We start from the raw sequence: 19,087 nt of genomic DNA on the forward strand, positions 1-19,087 counted from the left end.
AGTCTTAAATTGCCGGAACGTGAGTTACTGCTGCTGCTGGGAGCTTGCAAGTAACTTACATGCCATCCTCTCTAACACGATTTTTTAACAAGTTGGCTGATTTGACTGGTCTCTGTCTTGACCACATGACACGGCCAGATTCTCTCTTGACTCCGCATGAAAATCCTACTCCTGATTTCTTCCCCTTGACTCTAAGTACCAAAACATTCTACAGAAACGAGCCAAACATTTAGATAAGGAACGTGTCCTGAAATTGGAATCTTTGACCCGAGTAGTGACGCGCTGGGACACATACCTCTGTCACAAGCAATAGACACTGGTTCAGTGAGCCATCAAGCTGAATACAGCAGATTCTTTTTACTTCTGGAAAAGGTGGACGCTCCATATGCACCAAATGCAGTTTGTTTTTATTGTGCAACGACACAGAAGAACCACCGCAGTTGATTTTTGTGAGAACTTTGTACAGGCTAGTAACATCTTAGGTCATCTTGCATTAGGATGTCCAAACCTTCTCTACAGACCCCCAATTCCCTCTCACCATCCATCCCACATGTCAGATTTCTCATCCTGGAATCATCGGGCTTTTCACTGGTTTAAAAAAAAAAAAAACAACACAAAAAACATGGCTGCACTGCCTTTTCTTGGCTCTGGTCGCCCTCGGTAACTATAATGTGGCTCATTTTTAAGGTTACAGATTGTGTCGCAAGCATACTTACTTCTACATGCCATTAATAAATAATGAGAATTTAGAGAAAGAGGGAAACATCTATGTACCATGAAGCCAAGAATCATTAGCAAACACATCTATTCTCCAGAGGCTGGCTTGTTCTTGCATAACCAACACCTCAACTGGCCTCGTTGGGTCTCATTGTAGGCTGTGGGTGCCCCCTTCAGGGTCTGGGGTGAAATGCATGCTGCTCTCATTTGAGATGCTAACTAGTCAGCTGGGCAATTGTTTTTGCTAAAACCTTTCAAGAAAATTTCAAAGGAAAATTCTGGCCAACCTCTAATGGTGTGGTCAGACAGAAAGCCCTCACATCACCAGGCTTCAGCTAATATTTAAATCAGGTAGGTAAAATAAAAGGCAGTGTCATTCAAGAAAAAAAAAAAACCTACAGACAGATCCATTTTATTCATTGGATTAAACAATGCTTTCCACCAGATGAGCTCTGTTTAAAATTGCCTCTGTTTGTAACGAACAAAATTAAAGCTGGAGAGAGGCAGCCCATGACCCCCTCACCTCCCTACTTGCTTCCACGACTTGAACCTGTTCTCTCTCTCACATAAGTTAAGGCCAGCCTTAACTGTCTCCTCCCAGACTCTCCCAGCACTGCCTTGGTTTATCTTGCCTCCATGTTTAGTCTTGACACTCAGGGCCAATGTGGTCCCATGCCAATGACGGTGCTAAGGTGAGAATGATCTTTGAACTTCTTGCTCCTGATATTCTTAACCCATTCCTGCCAAGACTGAAAGTATTTGACTTTGTATCTCATACCCTCTCCCTCCACCGCCAGCTTCCTAAAAGCAGGGCCTGGCTCTGACGCAGTCTGGACCCTCGTGTCTGGCTCATGGTGGTGCTCCCATGATGAGTGGCCATGGGAATGAAGAAATGCAGAAAGGAAACTGTATTCACTTCATTTTCTTCTCTATAAGAGCTGCTTAACAAGCTGATTGCTCCCAACTTCAAAAATGAATAAGACACAGAGAAAATAAGACCAGTGAAGCAATTCTTCCTCCTCTCCTTGGGAGATCCTTTCTACTCACATTCACCTTCATTCATTCAACAATCATTTATAGATAACTTGCAATAAGTTAAAAGCATAAGGTGAGGAAATGTTGTTCTTTGTACTTTTCCTTTCACTGTAATTGTTGCTCAATAGAATCTTTCCAATTTTCCCTCATGCCATTTCTTTATTTTTCACCAGTTACCTTAAGATATAATTGACACAGGGGTGCCTGGGTGGCTCAGCTGGTTAAGCATCAGCTCTTGGTTTTGGCTCAGGTCATGATCTCCCAGTTCGTGACTTCGAGCTCCACACTGGGCTCTGCTCTGACAGCACGGAGCCTGCTTGAGATTCTCTCTCTGCCCCTCCTCTGCCTGCATTCTCAATCTCTCTCTCAACATAAATAAACATGAAAAAATGTATAACTGACATGTAACATAGTATGAATTTAAGGTGACTTGATACACTTACATAGTGCAAAATGCTCACCACCAAGCATGAGCTGACCCCACCATCCTGTAACACAATTGCCACTTCCTTTTCACGGTAAGAACATTTAAGATCTACTCTCTTGGGAACTGTAAGTGTATAAGGCACTTGCAGCCATTTCTTAATTACACGAATCTCGCATGCAGTGTGCAAGTCTGGATCCATCTTGCTTGCCCGTTCAACATTTATTGTGCTTCTACTCTGTGCTGAACTGGGCCAGGCCCTGAAGATATAGAATCAATTAAGACATAAAACTAGAGGGGTGCCCGGGTGGCTCAGTCAGTTAAGCATCCAACTCTTGATTTCGGCTCAGGTCATGATCTCACAGTTCATGGGATTGAGCTCCAAGTTGGGTTCTGAGCTGACAGCTCAGAGTCTCCTTGGGGTTCTGTCTTTCCCTCTCTCTCTGCCCCAACCCACTCGTGTTCGCTCTCTCTCTCTCTCAAAATAAACTTATAAAACCACATAAAACTAGAGCATAATTCTCCACTCCCTAAGTGTGAGCTGTGCACAGTGACTTCCTTCTAAAAAGTACAATATGGAAGGGGGGAAAATGAGTAAATTGCATAGCCAGCAGATCCAGGCCAACATCAGCAGTGACAGTCGTGTTGACAGCATATACCCTTCAAAGGATGGGATGAAAATGGCACTCTATACCCATGACCCAAGGCTAATAATGAGAAAAACACCAGAAAAACCGTAATAGAGAGACAGTCTACAAAATGCCTGACCAGTACTCCTCAAAACTTTCAAGGTCATCAAAAACAAGTTAGAGAAACTCATGGACCACTGGAGCCTAAGGAACCATGATGACTGAATGCCATGTGGTATCCTAGATGGGATCCGGAATAGGAAAAAGGAAATTAAGTAAAATCTAAGGAAGCCTCAAAGTATGGGCTCTAATTAATAGTAAAATATCAGTATTGGTTTATTAATTATAACAAATACACCAGAGGGATATAAGATAATAATAACGGAAACTGAGTGTGGGGTATATGGGAACCCTCTGTGCTATCTTTGCAATTTTCATGTAAATCTAAAACTATTCTGAAATAAAACATTGATCTTAAAGACTGAATTCTACTTCAAGAATGTTAATGAGGGAGAAAGACAGTGAGTAAGGACTGTGGTCTGGTACTGTACGTGGGTGTGCAGGAGTCAGTGAGCTCAGTCTGCAAGGTGGGAAGAGGCAGACGCAGACAGGGGCAGGGCAGCAGCTAAGGATAGTGGGAAGCTACGGGTGCTGTACAGGCAGTCAGAGAAGGCTAAAAATATTGTTGTGCACCAGAAAGGTCCTCGTTGAGGTCATCAGCATAAATTTTGGTCAGGAACAGCCAGCCCAGATGAGCAACTTTCTCATAACAACCAGGCCAGGAATAGAGAGAGCCGGAGCTATGACTGACCTAGATAAGGAATCCGCATACCGTTCCCACAAAATTCTCTCTTTTGATAGGAAGCACAATAAACACACTTTCTCTTTGTTCAAATATTCTTCCAGATTCGTTAGTCTGTGAAGCTCCCTCTTCAACCACCCCTTCTCTCCTGTTTCCCACATTCTGCAATTTTCACATTGAAAAGGATGAATAATGATAGTGCAAAAAAATGGGGGGGGGTGGCTTACAGAAAATTCTTAAACTAAAGGGTTGGAGAAGCAAGGAGAAGTCAAAGAAATCCAAAGGGGGCTGGATCATTTCAGTATTTCCTGCCAAGTAAAGATAACATTTCCCCATTTTTTAAAAGGACAGCAAAATGCGAAAGCAAAGCAAACAAACAAACAAAGGTCTCCAGTTTTTAAAAAGAATCTGAGGGTCAGAGAACCCAGTGGTTCACCGACCTCCCTGGTCACCTCAGGAGAACAGCCATGACCACCTGAAAATGAAGACTGAAGCAAGAAACGACACCAGCTAAACTAGATAAATAGGAAGTAACCAAAACAACACAAATCTTGTCTCTGTGGAGCGCCTTCTTGATTTACAACACATTTTCGCATAAATTATCTCATGGGATTCTAACAAAAAATCTTATGAGGTAGGCTTAACAATTATTAATAATCTCATTTTACAAATGAGACAGAGGCTATTCAGGAACCCTAACTGACCTGCCTGGGTCCCCAGCTTGGCACTGATGGAGCTGTGACCAGCACCTACTCAGCAGGCTCTTAGGCTGCGCTGTTTTTAAAAGTTTTTTTTTTAATGTTTCATTTTATTTTTGAGAGACAGAGACAGAGTGTGAGCAAGGGAAGGGCAGAGAGAGAGAGCGGGAGAGGGAGACATAGAATCCAAAGCAGGCTCCAAGCTCCAAGCTGTCAGCACAGAGCCCGACATGGGGCTCGAACCCACAAACTCTGAGATCGTGACCCGAGCTGCAGCTGGATGCTTAAACGACTGAGCCACCCAGGCGCCCCCGTGCTGTTTCTATGTAGCCCTGTGCCCAGGCATGCGCAGTAAGCACACGTAGGTAAAGAGGACATTGAGCTAATAATTAAATGCCAATATGGTGGGAATGCAAATTGGTGCAGCCGCTCTGGAAAGCAGTGTGGAGGTTCCTCAGAAAATTAAAAATAGACCTACCCTATGACCCAGCAATAGCACTGCTAGGAATTTACCCAAGGGATACAGGAGTGCTGATGCATAGGGGCACTTGTACCCCAATGTTTATAGCAGCACTCTCAACAATAGCCAAATTGTGGAAAGAGCCTAAATGTCCATCAACTGATGAATGGATAAAGACATTGTGGTTTATATACGCAATGGAGTACTACGTGGCAATGAGAACAAACGAAATATGGCCCTTTGTAGCAATGTGGATGGAACTGGAGAGTGTGATGCTAAGTGAAATAAGCCATACAGAGAAAGACAGATACCATATGGTTTCACTCTTATGTGGATCCTGAGAAACTTAACAGGAACCCATGGGGGAGGGGAAGGAAAAAAAAAAGAGGTTAGAGTGGGAGAGAGCCAAAGCATAAGAGACTGTTGAGAACTGAGAACAAACTAAGGGTTGATGGGGGGTGGGAGGGAGGAGAGGGTGGGTGATGGGTATTGAGGAGGGCACCTTTTGGGATGAGCACTGGGTGTTGTATGGAAACCAATTTGACAATAAATTTCATATATTGAAAAAAAATTAAAAAAATAAATGCCAATATGTATCTTTATCTCAAAAGATTTGTATATGAAAATGTAAATAGTTAATTTCCTGCTATCATGACTGCTATAAAGTGAAGGACAAACATCAAATAAGAAAATTAAAGACTTGATAAGAGAGGTAGAAAGAAACTTAAAAGCACAGAAACTTTTTAGTTTGACCTTAGGCTAGAAATGAGGGACAGCAAGCAGGTAATATATAGACCTGAAAAAATAAGAAGTAAACATCTGGATCATTATGTGCTATTCTGCAACAACTGAATAGGAAAGGAAGGACAAAACAATGTTACAGAAATCAGCAACTAAAACTTGTGCGAAAGTGCTCTAAATTTGTATCGTCTGAAAACATGACTCAAAGAGACATAATCACAGCCTATAAATATCCACCGAGCAACAATATATGTGGAAATAAAGTAAGTGAATTATTCACACCCATAGGTTTGGATCATTTCTCTTTGTCCAGTTGTCTAAGGAAGACAATGCTCTACCCCTGAGCTGGTGTCACCTTCACAAATTAAAACAGCCAAGGATATGCTTAAGGTGAATCCTGCCAGAGAGAGCCAGGTGCAGGGTTAAAAAGAACCACAGGAATGGCCTCCCATGGTTCTTCACTCTATTAGACACTGGATCGCTCAACTGATGATTTTCATTTCTCCCTCACTTTTGAAAACGAATACAGAATAGAATCAAATCCAGAAAGTCTCTTCGTGACTGGACCACTTGATTGGAAGAAAAAGCGGAACATGAGCAAACAAGTACGGTATAAAGTGCTCTCTGCTTTGGCATTAGGAGATAGCATGGTACCGAATCTCCTGAAAGACCTAAAAGTTTGCAAAGTCAAAGACACTGGATCAAGGATCCTTGTATCAAACCTGTCATGGACGCCCTTGTGCTATGGTCTTCCCATCACCGTAAGGGGGAGTCCCGTTTGTTTTACCTTGAGATCACGTTTTACATACAAAAATATTTTTTTTAAACCACGGAGAACTGTGCAAATAGAAATGGTTGCTAATTTTTATCATTATTAGGACTCGCCCAGATGCAATGCTTCAAAAACACCATTTTTCACAAATATTTTTCTGCATGATAGTTTTCTTCCTTTTGAAATTTTCGAGGTTTCCTGATTAAGTCTCATCATCTCCATAAGCCACAAATCATTTCAAAAGATCTATCTGTCCCAGTACTTGGGGGCAATCAAAACTGTTTGAATCACAGCAGAAATGATGCTGGGCGGGTCCCTGCTGGGTGTACAAGAGCGTGAGTAGAGTGATATTTAAGACACCAGGAGCTCTCTAAACACAGCATGCTCAATTTGTCCGCAAACCAACCCAAGACCAAGCAATTTTTTTTCCCTTTGTCTCCCCAAGGACATTTTTTTTTCTAGTCTAGTAGAGAAGCTGCTCCAAATGTGAGTTTATTTGTCATCATTTCTTCTGCAGAGAGGGGCCTAGATGATTTGACAACCAGATATTTTGTCCTTAAGTAAGCAATAGTTCCTTGTTAATATCATAGCAACAAAGACCCTGAGTTGTTCCTCGTTGGCATCTTAGGACATCGTCTTAAATAAGATGCTCGTACCACCATGCCCTGCACTGCATGACTGTAAACCAGCAACAAGGTGGTACACATTCAGTACAGGCTGCTTGCAATGACTATGGATGGCCAGTGGTGTGAACTGGTGCTTGGGTTGAGAGGGAATCCCCAGAGAGTGTTAAACTAAAAAAGACAAGCCTTTTCTACAGGAATACCTGGTGCTTATTTTTTAAGCTCACAGCAATGGTAGCTCTCATGCTTCTCAGTCTTCTTTTCCCCAGAGGGTAGTCCAGGAGCATTTCAACTGAAGCTGGGTCTTTGTGACAACAGCACCTCCAAGAAACTATAGACTTCTGCTTAGTACAACATATAAACCCAGTAGACTTTGAATAAATGCCATTCGGCGGGGGTAGAAGGTGTATGTATCCCTATTTACACACGTATGCATGCACACACATACAATATTAAAGTAGGTGGGGTTTTCTCCATTACAAATGCAAAAGCTATAGAAAACACAAATTGGGATGCAGGTGTTGTCTCTGCTGATGTCTTACAAGGAGAAATTACCAGAGCTTCGGCCTCTCTTGAATGCTTTCCTGAGTTGGTGGAATTTGCGAAATCTGCAATATTAACATAGAATTATGGAAATAGGAAACAAAACGCTGGAGTCTACTGGGAATGACAAGCTCAAGATGAAATCAACTGGAAAATCTGGCTAACTAAAAGTGACATCCTTTGTGCTGGAATTTTTCTATCTGAAAGCTTTAAAAAGGCTATAATTATTTTGGGTTTTCAATTCAGCCCTTTCCAAACTAAGCCTTCTAGTTTCTTCATTGTGCCATACCTTCCCTCCATGTGAACTCAGGTGTCTGACAAGCTTACCATTGAAGTGGTAAATTCATATTGGTTTTATACACAGATGCATTTCCAAGGAATGGTAAGCAACACAACTTTTTTGTCCTCTGTGTCCAGGAAAACAAAGGGATATTTGTACGTCAAAACTTTTATCTTGTGCACAGGCTCAAAATACAGGCTAAATAAGTCACCCACAAGAAGAGTCTGATTAAGACCAATAAATCATTTCTTTGCAAGTTAGCGCTTCTTCTCCCTGGAGAAGCTAAGGAATACAAGAACTTAGACCTACCTTGTGGCTTTTGGGTCCCAAATCACAATGTCTGCATCTGATCCCACCGCGATTCTTCCTTTTCTTGGATAGAGATTAAAGACTTTAGCTGCATTTGTGCTGGTAACTGCCACAAATCGATTTTCATCCATTTTGCCACTATGCTGTAAAACAATCCAAGAGAGAAAATGCATCTGCTTTAATGACCATATGCTTAAAAATCTCCTATCAATTAAGGTGCAAGATTTGTCTCTTAAAACTCAACAGAACTGTAGTTAATTTCTTATATTGGGGAGCATAACACATCTGTGGATACTGGTAGGTCTTAAATTATCACAATGATAATGATGGGGATGATGGGGTAACACATGGAAGCCTGAAGACAACTTTTCAAAAACCTATCAGTCTAACGCCCACCCCCCACTAATTGCCCCCATCCTTCCCAGAATCACACAGACAACAGCTAAATGTTAGCAATAGTGGTTTCAATTTTTGTTTAGAGTTTACTACTGCCACCCACTAAATTTTAATCTGGCTTGTTTATTGCAGACCTAAAATGTATGAGATGATCATGTAGACAATACGAAGAATATGATAGAGTTAAAATAAGACAGACCTTTAAATCAATGACAACACTTCTAGAAAGAGGAAAAAATCAATGCAAGAGGTTAAATTTTGCGCTATTGAAATGTACATGAACCAATGATCATGGACAGTCTACTATAAGAGATTTTCATATGGACTAACTTTGGATAAATGTGGTCTCTCTAAACTGATATGGTTTGTTTTTTTTAAATGTTGAGAGTTTATCCCTATGCACATTTATATGGTTAGAAGCATTCTTAAGGGTTATTTAATTATCAGTGTGTCAATGTTTCACAAAATGATGAAGAACCACATCCTGAGAGTAATATTCCCATGAGCAAACCCCCTTAATGTTTCATAAAATAACAGTTCCTGGATGCTATTAAGAAATAGTCTATCACTTTGAAGTCATTTATGCACTTGATATAGTATGAAAGTTTGCTGTAATGCACATACTCATTGTAATAGCACAAGTTCAGAGAAAAAGGCTGAAACTTCAGGAAGAAAATCTATGCAAACAGGAAGAGCAGAAGAGTCATCTGGGTTGATTAGAGTTTGGGTAGAGGTGAAAAGGATGATTAGCAGAAGATAGGGCTGTCAAGATGTTTTGAAGATCCTCACATGTAAATTAATTGTTCAAATATCATCCCATAAATAATGGAGGATATTGAAGGATTTTAGAGAAGAAAGCATGAATAGCCCTTTGGCTTTGGAAGGCAGCTCTGGTCCTAAACTATAGCATAGGCCGTAGCAAATGAGAGACCGGCAGCAGGGGCACCAGCTGTAAGACTACTGGAATAGTCCAAACAAGGGACGGGCCTCAAACTAGAGTAGTAAACACAAAGATAAAAATAAGGAGACATGTTAGAAATAGAATTGACAAGAACTGGTAAATAAGAGTTAGACATGAATGGTATGTGGAAGGGATTCTGAGGTGTGAGATATGGTTAATGTGTCATCTAAGGGAGGGTTTCTGAGAGATGGGTGAGAATGGTGTGACAATGGTGGTGTAACCAGGCAAGTCTCCCCCTGTTGATCTTTACGACTGCACATGTCAAATGGCTGGACAGGTTGGCATATGGACATTTAGCCACTTGATTCTTCTCCATGCTCAGGGAGAACATTTTAAATTGTGGGTATTTACAATAATCTCTTGTTCTAGACTCTGGATTATTATTTATGTGACTTTACACAGAAGTTTCAAAAATATGATATTCAACGGTCCTCAAAAAGAGACATCCACAAAAATTTCATGAAAAAGAAAATTTTCTCATTTATTATGAACATAATAAAAATCCTTCATGTATTTTCAGTCATTCCAAGTGTTTACACCAATGACACATGAGGAACTGGGATTCAAAACCATGAGAAATCAAGTAGAAGGGCTATAACATTTCACTGACTTGGAGAGTAATCCTCCTGGTACCCAGTCTAAATTTACCTCCTAATGTCTGCATAATGATGCGATGTATCTTCTGAACTAAATTATGTGAGAAGAAAATTGTTTCTTATTGTTACCCTGGAGGAATGGGGTGGCCGTGGTCATGGTGCTGCATTCCCAGTCTCCACTGTAATAAAAACAATCAAAAAGCCTTTCTCTGACAGTTTGCAACACTCTGATCCTGAAACAAGCCAGATCCTGGTTACAGAGTTCAGCAAAACAAGCTGGGTCCCGTGAAACTCACCACGCCTTTTTCCCATATTACTGACATCCGGTCCTCAACACCATTCACCCCATTGGGAATCTTCGTGAAATCATCCTTCCCAAGAGCTTTCTGGCAGGTGTTGAAAGTGCAGTGGTCAGTTCCTGTTGTGGTTAGATCACCACTGGAAAAGAAGAACACACCAAAGTGTGTGATAAATACATAAAAGACGTCAAGAGGAAACTACCAGAACTTTCCGGTTCTCCTGACGCTCCTCAACTGAAAGTCAGAAAACTGCAGTGGAGAACGAGAAGCTGTTTCAAGTATGTGTTTCATCCATACTCATCTCTATTCTAGGAAGCGCTTTTAGAAAATAAGACCCTTACAAGAAGCCTGATGCACCATCACGTGCAGGCCAGAAAAACTGGTTCCAGGCTCCCTCACTTGTAGGTTCTGTGGTTATGAGTTTGTTCAATGCTCAGTTTCTTATCTAGAAATTAGTGATGACACGTTCTAGATGACAATTATATTAGGGTCACTGGCAATAACGTAAGGGAAAATTCCTTGTGAGTAGAGCATTACACAAAGATGAGCCTCAGTGACCCACGTGGACAGAGGCAGCTCCTGCCCAAATGCCAATGTTGTGATGGGCAGACATGTGACAATTGGCTGAGGATGTTCGTGTCACCAGCAACAGATAGCCTGCTTTGACTTGCCAATAATCTCAGAGATGTACCTATACAGGCACATCTGGTTCTTGGGGGTTACAGCAGCACAGAAAGATATTCAGGAATATGTGAATGATAGAAACAAAGCACAGTGAAGAGACCCGGTTCTATACAGGATAGAAAGGGCAAGGAAACAATTAGAAGAGAGTCAAACTTCAGTAAAAATTATCTGATTGCTCTGCGTCCAGGAGAGATTTTGACACCATGTCACAATTAAGCCACTGCTCGTTGGTCTCAGGTAAGGGAGTCCCCAGCACCTATCATGTCAAGTAGAACAGGACACTGGAGATCGATGGAAGTTCAGATGGTGGACAAGATGTCCTACATTCAAATCTGAGACTCATCTAACACCTTATTTTGGCAAAACACTTCACACCCCTCTGCTCAAAGATTACTTAGCCAATAGATTCATGAGGAAGTCAGGCGTTGATGGGTCTGGTCGCAGGGGTGGGCCCATAACATGGTGGGCTGCATGGTGCCAGTCTTTATGCCAGTAGTGAGTGCCATCTGTGCCGAGACTTGCCGCTATGGGTTCTCCATAGACCACTTTCCCTGGAAATTTCAAAGGACGCATTCAGTACTTCAGTTTGCTCTCAAGAGAACCATCTGACAAACATAAATATTCGTCTTCTCTGCGCTAGTGAGGGATGATAGGAATCCCAAACTGGAATTTACCTTTTGTGAACAGGATTTAAAAATTAAAACTACTGTTTGGGCACCTGGGTGGCTCAGTCGGGTAAGCGTCCAACTTCGGCTCAGGTCTTGATCTCGCAGTTTGTGTGTTTAAGCTCCGTACCGGGCTCTCTGCTATCAGCACAGAGCCCGTTTCAGATCTTCTGTCTCCCTATCTCTCTGCCCCTTCCCCATTCATGCGCACACTCTCTCTCTCTCTCTCTCGCTCAAAAATAAACATGAAAAAAAAAAAAGAATGATACCTGGTTTTAAAAAAAATTAAAGCTACTGCTTATTGAGCATCTACTATGTTCCAGTCAATGTCCATACGTGTTGTGGTAGACGATTATATGCTCTCACTGATACTAGGCTTGACCACGTGGCTTACTTTGGCCAATTAAACATGAATGGAAGTAACATGGGCTGCTTCCAAGCAGAAGCTGTTAAAGCCACAGTGAGTTTTCTTTCTGACCTTAGACTATCAGAGACTGCTTCTTCAGTTGTCCCTCAGGATGAAGAGAATGTGGAACAGAGGTAGAGCCGACCAATGACGGACATGAGTATGAATGAGAAATAAATCTCTGCAGTTATAAACCATTGATATTTTAGATGTATCTGTTAGTGCAGCATGATCTAGCAAATGCTGGCTGATATGTGTGCCATTCTAATGAAAGGATCTCAAAACCCTACCGGGGAGGTGCTATCATTATCTCCACTAAAAGATGAAGAAAAAGCTTGTCTTTTAAATAGCTTCTGTTATTATAACAGAAGTGAAATGACTTCTGCACAGTTGCATTACATGTACTCCACATGCCATCAATGAAGTGGAGGAGTCAGGATCTGAATCTGGGCATTTTTTACTCCTAACTTCTGTGCTATACCCCTGATGACAATTACCACATGGTCATGTGGAGTTTAACCACAGTATATCTCTACTGCAAATACACTGAGAATCTGTTCACACCCTTGAGAAAAAAAACAAAAAACAAAAAACTTCCTCCAAAAACTTATGTTAAATAGAAAGAGCACTCAGATAATATAATTGTAGCCAGCAATGCATATTCTAAAAATCATGCAAATAAGGCCATCACAAGCAAACGGTGTTAGAAAAGCTAATAGTGCAGAGTAAATTTGAATTTAAAATCAGAATCCTATCTGTGATTAGCATTTGTTGGAATAATAGATACACCAACATCAAGCTGATCATCCCCAAGCAGCCACAGAGGTGAACACAGAGTAAACAGATCCTGGCACACCTAACTAGCTCACTCGGGCCAGTCAGTCACCAGATTTCAGCTCAAATCCTCGATATAGAACTGAAATTAACTCATTTCTTCAGAGAGTACTGACAGCGGATGGCCACCAGCTGCTTTCGTCGTGTACTACTAGAATGTAGCATCCTATTACCTCCCAAATCATCTCTTCCCGCTTTCCTCTTGCAAACCACAAGACAAGGCTTACTGAAGCCTAACAAACCTTGCTTCTTAAGTAACCAAGTACCAAACATGGTCAATAAAAGTTATGCCCCAAGATAGCCATGGCTAAGATCTTTCACTTTCATCACACACACACACACACACACACACACACACACACACACACACAGGCTGAATCCCACCCCCATCCTCTTTCCTACTGCCCTACTCCCAGGAAAGAAGAAATGCCACCGGTATCTCGTTCTGGTGTGTAGAACAAGAAGCAATCCTTTTTCATGTGAACTAAGAGGTAATGTACTATTTGCTGGAGGGATAGAAAGATGGACCCAATATCTGACTTGCAGGCATGTAGTGACCTTCCTATCCCAAGAGATGCTCAGACACTGAAAAACTCAGAGACTTGATCTGCAATCGGTTTACAAACTGTCAACTCAGGATTTTCCGTGGTGCTTCATCATGTGGGAACGATTCTTATCACATGCTCTATTCAATCATTTGGCCCACCAAGGTGAGATGGGAACACAGTTTCAAAGTTCTACAAATTTATTAGCTCTCAGGAAAAATTAAAAGTGTCAGCAACTAGCAGGAGTCTGCCAGGACTGTTTTGAAACCAGATGACATGTAATCTCCTTGGAAGGCTTTAACACCTTTAAAATGTGACAGGCCACTGTGTTGGTATACACAACAAACTCTTCATTAACTGGGCTATTTTCGACTGTCTCCCCATTCATTAAGCATCTGCAAATATATTAAAAAATTTAAATAAGAGCTAAAAATTCCTAACTACTCTACCTCCTTTTTCACAATGGTTCTCTGACAACAACAATAACAACAACAACAACAACAACAACAACAACAACAAAACAGATAGTATGCAAGAAGTAAAAAAGGGAAGGAAAATGAAGGGACTGGGTAATTCGTAAATTGGAGAATCACACTAGATAATTCAGCATAATTGTGGGCTTTATTAGATTTAGGCCAAAAATAAAATAAGAAAAACAAAAATATCTAACATCTTATAGCACTGCAAATACAGTTTGAAATTCACGTATCTCATTTGGCTTTCACAGCAACCCTCAAGCTGGTGTGACAGATAAAGCATCTGATGCTCAATGAGACTAACTAATTTGCCCAAGTCACACAGGTAGTAAGTGATAAACCAGAATTAGAATCCTAGTATTTTGACTTATCGTACATACACATTGCGTTACCAGGAAAAGTGTTATTCTTCATTTCTTGGTAAAGAGCATGTGTTTTTAAATGTTTAAATCAACCACAAGCTCTTTGTGGTTGTGGCTGGGAAATTTTCCAATTTCATTTACTGGTGTCATTTACTACGCTTAGCAGGTTGGTAATGAAAAGTGCTATATCCGTCCTAGTCTGGTGCTCTCCTGATTACATTTGAGGCACATGGTTTCAACAACTCTCCGGAGATAGGGCATCTTCATCATTAATCTCCACCCACAGTCTCAGCAAGGTTCACATTGTATCATTCCCTGTCTACCCATACAGGTTCTCTCTTTCTTTCTCCATCGTTTGGCCCAAAACCAAAAAAGTCTCTGCACTTAGGATGCTATCTCCTACGTTAAGGACTTCTGCCCTCTAAGAGATTCTAAAGATTTCCAAATGATGAAACATGTCAAGGCATTTATCAGATGAAAGTGATAGAGCAGATGTTCACACCTTGTCTAGATTTGTGAACAGCACTTAGTCAAGTCCCAAGATCTGTTATAAAAGGTTGGAAAATGCGGAGAAGCCAGCACAGGTGGCCCGGAGTAGAAGCACTGGCTACCAACAGAAAGCCAAGCACATCTATAAAACTATTTTTTCCTAGCAAGAAGGATAGAGTAGAACCTTTCTGGGGTCTGTTTTGGTTCAAAATATTACATTTACACAGAATGGAAAACACTGAGAAGGAAAACACATAGAAGCAACATAATAGAGTAGATCACACAGATTTGGGTTCAAATCCTGATTTTGCTACTTTTTAGACGGCGACCGTATGCAAGACGACTGATTGTTCTTAGTCTCAGTTTTTCTCCTCTATGAAGTGGGGTCACAATGTCTCTCCAGTGTGGCAATTTTGTGAGGATCAAATACATCAAATACTTTCAATATATATGAAAGTACTTAGCATCTTCTTGGGACTCTGGGTTCACTTCATGTTATGGGCTGAATTGTGCCCCTTGCCAAAATTCAAATGGTAAAGTCCTAACCTGCAGTATGTCACAATGTGGTTGTATTTGGAGGGTCCTTTATAAAGGTAATTAAATTAAAATGAGGTCATTAGGGTAAGCCCTAATCCAATATGAGAGGGGTCTTCTAAGAAGAGGAAATTTGGACACAGATACATACAGAGGGAAGACAGTGTGAAGGCACAGGGAGAAGACAGTCGTCTACAGACAAAGGACAGAGGTCCGCAGTACATCCTTTGCCGCCCTCAGAACCAACCCTGTCAACACTTTGATCTTCTAATCTCTGATACTGTAAGAATATTCGTTTCTGTTGCTTAAACTGCCCAATCTGTGGTACTTTGTTACTGCAGCAAATACATTCCACAAATGTCAGTTTCCTTATGGTTACACAATTCTTTTTAAAAAGTGTTTTAAAATGGCCAATCTTCAACTGCTTTGCAGTTGGTCATAAGGTAGATCACCTTGCTCTAAATTTAAAGGTCAAGGGAGTGTTTAGATGTTCACATACAAAAAAAGAAAGCCTGAGATTCAGATCACCTTGATTGAGCTGCATAATAATCCTTCCTTAGGAACAGCATGGGTTACTAAGCATCAGTAAAACATGCTTGTGATAAGATAACAAGATTTGACTTACTCTTGTTCAGCTCTAACAAACATCGGTCAACTCAAACACAGAGAGAGAGAAAGGCCCCTGGATGGACCTTCCTCCCCATCTTTTAAAACACAAAAGGAATATGGCTGGGCAGGGGGAGGAGAGGTAAGTAACCCAGAGTTTAAATAAAGTGGAAAATAAGACATTTAAAACCTCTCTGTAATAGAAGTTTATATTTTACAGCAATAAACTTGGAAAGTAAAGCTTTCTCCAATAAGGAAAGCCAAACCACCCCAAACAAACAAAAAAACCCCAACCACAATGTAGCCCAGTTCACCATAAGTTACTTGAGGATCAAAATTAACTTCATCATTTTTGCAAATCCAATGCCTAGAGCCCTGTGACTAGCATATATCTGGTGTCCATAATTTGGTTTTCTTTATGTAAAAAGTATAAAGAAAACATTTTATTAACAAATTCAGATGAGAGTCCTATTTGTACCCTATAGTCAGGAATATGGATACAAAATAGAGTTGAACTCTATTGAGACAAGTTAAACTGGAAACTAAAAAAAAAAGGGATGAAAAATTTCAGTCATAGTTGGAAAATAAATTATAACAGATATACATAAGTAGACATCAAGTAAGTTCTGAGAGAAGTCACCACCATTACAAATAAAGCACCAGAAAAACAGTGAATCCATGTTCTATTGGAAAGGGAGGGGAAGGTAAACGATATATTTTTTTTGAAAGGCCATTAATAATTCCCGATGCCAATATATGGAGAAAAGGAACGTATATAACCAAAGCTACTCAAACCAAAATAAAAAGTGTCACTGAAGCCAATGGCACATATTGACACATACACTATTTGGACAAAGACTGCAGTGAGTGAAAGCGGTCTGGGGCCGGGCAGATGGGAACTTCTATATGTGACACAAATCCAGCTGGTTGGTCCAACTTTATGTGTGGGGTATGAAGCAAGGGCAGCAGATTCTGCTTCTAAAAGAAAAAAGGATATCATTCTAGGTACAGCCTTCTGGTTCCCTTACCTCATTTTTGCAAAAGTGGTTTCTCACATGAAGGATGACAACTAACCTAGTTCTGGTTACTCAATTTAGATGAACTAAGACTAGAAATAAGCATGAAATTTAAATTCCTTGCAAACTGTCAAAAGCAACTCCAATTTCAATGGCTTGCCCATGACATTCTTATTCTTTTTCCTGTAACCCGCTCTTTGCTTTTTATCGCAAGTGTTAAAAGAAAACATCAAGGTATGAACAAAGGGAAACCTCAGGCTTCAAGTTAGAGTTGGTGGACCGAATGTGCATTTCTATCTCTTTCTTCCCAGTTCACACCCAAACCCTGGCAAAGCTGTACAAGAGATGGCCCAAACCCACAACTGCTCTGAGAATGAAGGGGGGACCGGGGCTGGCCAGAAGTCTGGGTAGATTTTAGGAAGACAAAGCGGAGAGATGGCAACAGCTTATGAAGGAAAGTAGAGGGAGCCTCCACTATAGCCTGAACTCGAAGTAGAGGAAGTCATGGTGAGCATTTTTCCCAGGGTGGGAAGGGCACTTGGCACCTCTTTCTCTTCTCCTTCTGGAATGGCCATAACCTGAGTGTTGTTTTTGGTTCTTTCACTGTGTTCCATAATGCCTGTTGGCTTTCTTCACTCTTGCATTCTTTTTTTCCTCTTTAGTCTTCTCTCTGGGTAATGTCCCAGGTTCTATCATCCAGCCCTTGATTCTTTCCTCTGCCTGGTCGAGTCTACTTCTGAAACTCCCTGTTGAACTCTTCAGTTCAATTATTCTATTTTATTAACTCTAAGATTTTTGGGTTTTGTTTGTTTTTTGATGGTTGCTATTGCCTTCATCAAATGTTTTGTTCATGCCCTGTTTTCCTAATTTCATTTAGTTGCCCGTCTGCTTCTTGTAGTTCACTAAACTTCTTTAATAGGATTATTCTGAATTCTTTGTCTGACATTTCATAGGTCTCCATTTTTGTTAAGGTCAATTGTTGGAGCTTTATTAGTTTCCTTTGATGGTATCATATTTACCCGATTTTTTGTGATCTTTGATTTCTTATGTTGGTAGTCTGCACATTAGAGTAATTGGGGTCCTCTTCCAGACCTTACAGGGTTGCTTTGACAGAGACAATTCACCAGTCCGCTCAGTTTGGGTTTCTGAGTGTGTCTGCTGGTAATGAGTCTGGGCAGGTGGGGGCGAGCTATTAAGGTCTATTGTTGGCTGACACAACTGTTTGGGTTCTGGGGACAGGGATGGGGTGTGCCACTGGCTGAGGACAGTTGGTTGGGTAAGACTGCTGGCTTGGTTCTCTACCCAAGTGAGGCTGTAGGATGGGCTCTGTGGTTGGCCTGAAATCTGTGGTCAGGCTTCCTAGATGGTCAGGATACTGTATTCAGAAGCCAGTGGAACTACAACTTAGCTTCCCTGCCCTGGCAGAGCAGCAGGCCTGGACTCGAGGCCATTACAGCTCATTGTCTGAGGGCCCAAATCAAGCCTGGGTGTGCATTGAATTCTCTGTCAGGTGAGGCTACTGGTTTTACTCTGCAGGTGGGGGAAGCCACTGACTATGCTCTCTGTTCAAGTGCCACCGTAAGGCTGTTGAATGGGCAGAGCACCTTCCTGTGTGCTCTGGTTAAGCGTTCTGTTTAGACAGGCTAAAGACTGTATTCAGTGACAAGTGGGGCTATAAGTGAGATTTCTTGGCCAGGCACGGGGGGCAAAGTAGCCCTAAAACTGGTAAAGCTTTTTGTTTGCTGCCTTAACTCATGCCATACTGCACCCCACATTCCCTGGCCAAACAGTGCCATTCATCAGCTTTGCTCGGCAAACTATTGCTTCTGTCTGCTCTTCTCTTGGTCTGAGAGCTGCTGGGCCACACAGCTTCCAGGAGCTGCTGCCAGCCTGTCCCATCAGGCAGGATTGGAAGGCAGTCCCTCAGCAGGTGGAGTTGTGACTCAGCTCCTTGCCTGGGCATGAGCAAACCAGGCTCTAGGGTCAGCAAACCTCCTTGCTTATAGATCTAAATCAGGCAGATCTGCACCCCACAGAGGTCCGTGGTCAGAATGTGCCCCCAACTTGGTTGTACAGATGAGTCAAGTTGCTGTTTGGGACTATTACTTGGGTACTGCAGGTATGAATTCTCTGTCAAGATCCGAGTGCTGGCTGCTGCAGCCCTTCCCTTCTTTACCACAGTCAG

At 41.5% G+C, this 19,087-nt stretch overlaps 1 protein-coding gene across 2 annotated transcripts in view; it reads right to left on the minus strand.

The window, feature by feature from the left end:
• DPYS (dihydropyrimidinase) overlaps nt 1-19,087 on the minus strand; it is an 80,172-nt gene that overhangs the window by 36,379 nt on the left and 24,706 nt on the right. For both annotated transcript variants that reach the window (XM_040494226.1, XM_040494225.1), the window contains exons 5-7: nt 11,364-11,520; nt 10,283-10,424; nt 8,034-8,176 (exon numbers count right to left, since the gene is read on the minus strand). In XM_040494226.1, the coding sequence (XP_040350160.1) occupies nt 8,034-8,176; nt 10,283-10,424; nt 11,364-11,520 (442 nt within the window). The remainder of the gene's footprint in view (nt 1-8,033; nt 8,177-10,282; nt 10,425-11,363; nt 11,521-19,087) is intronic.

This window comes from Herpailurus yagouaroundi, unplaced genomic scaffold (genome assembly GCF_014898765.1).
Source record: "Herpailurus yagouaroundi ecotype Mexico unplaced genomic scaffold, PumYag 186, whole genome shotgun sequence".
NCBI lineage: Eukaryota > Metazoa > Chordata > Mammalia > Carnivora > Felidae > Herpailurus > Herpailurus yagouaroundi.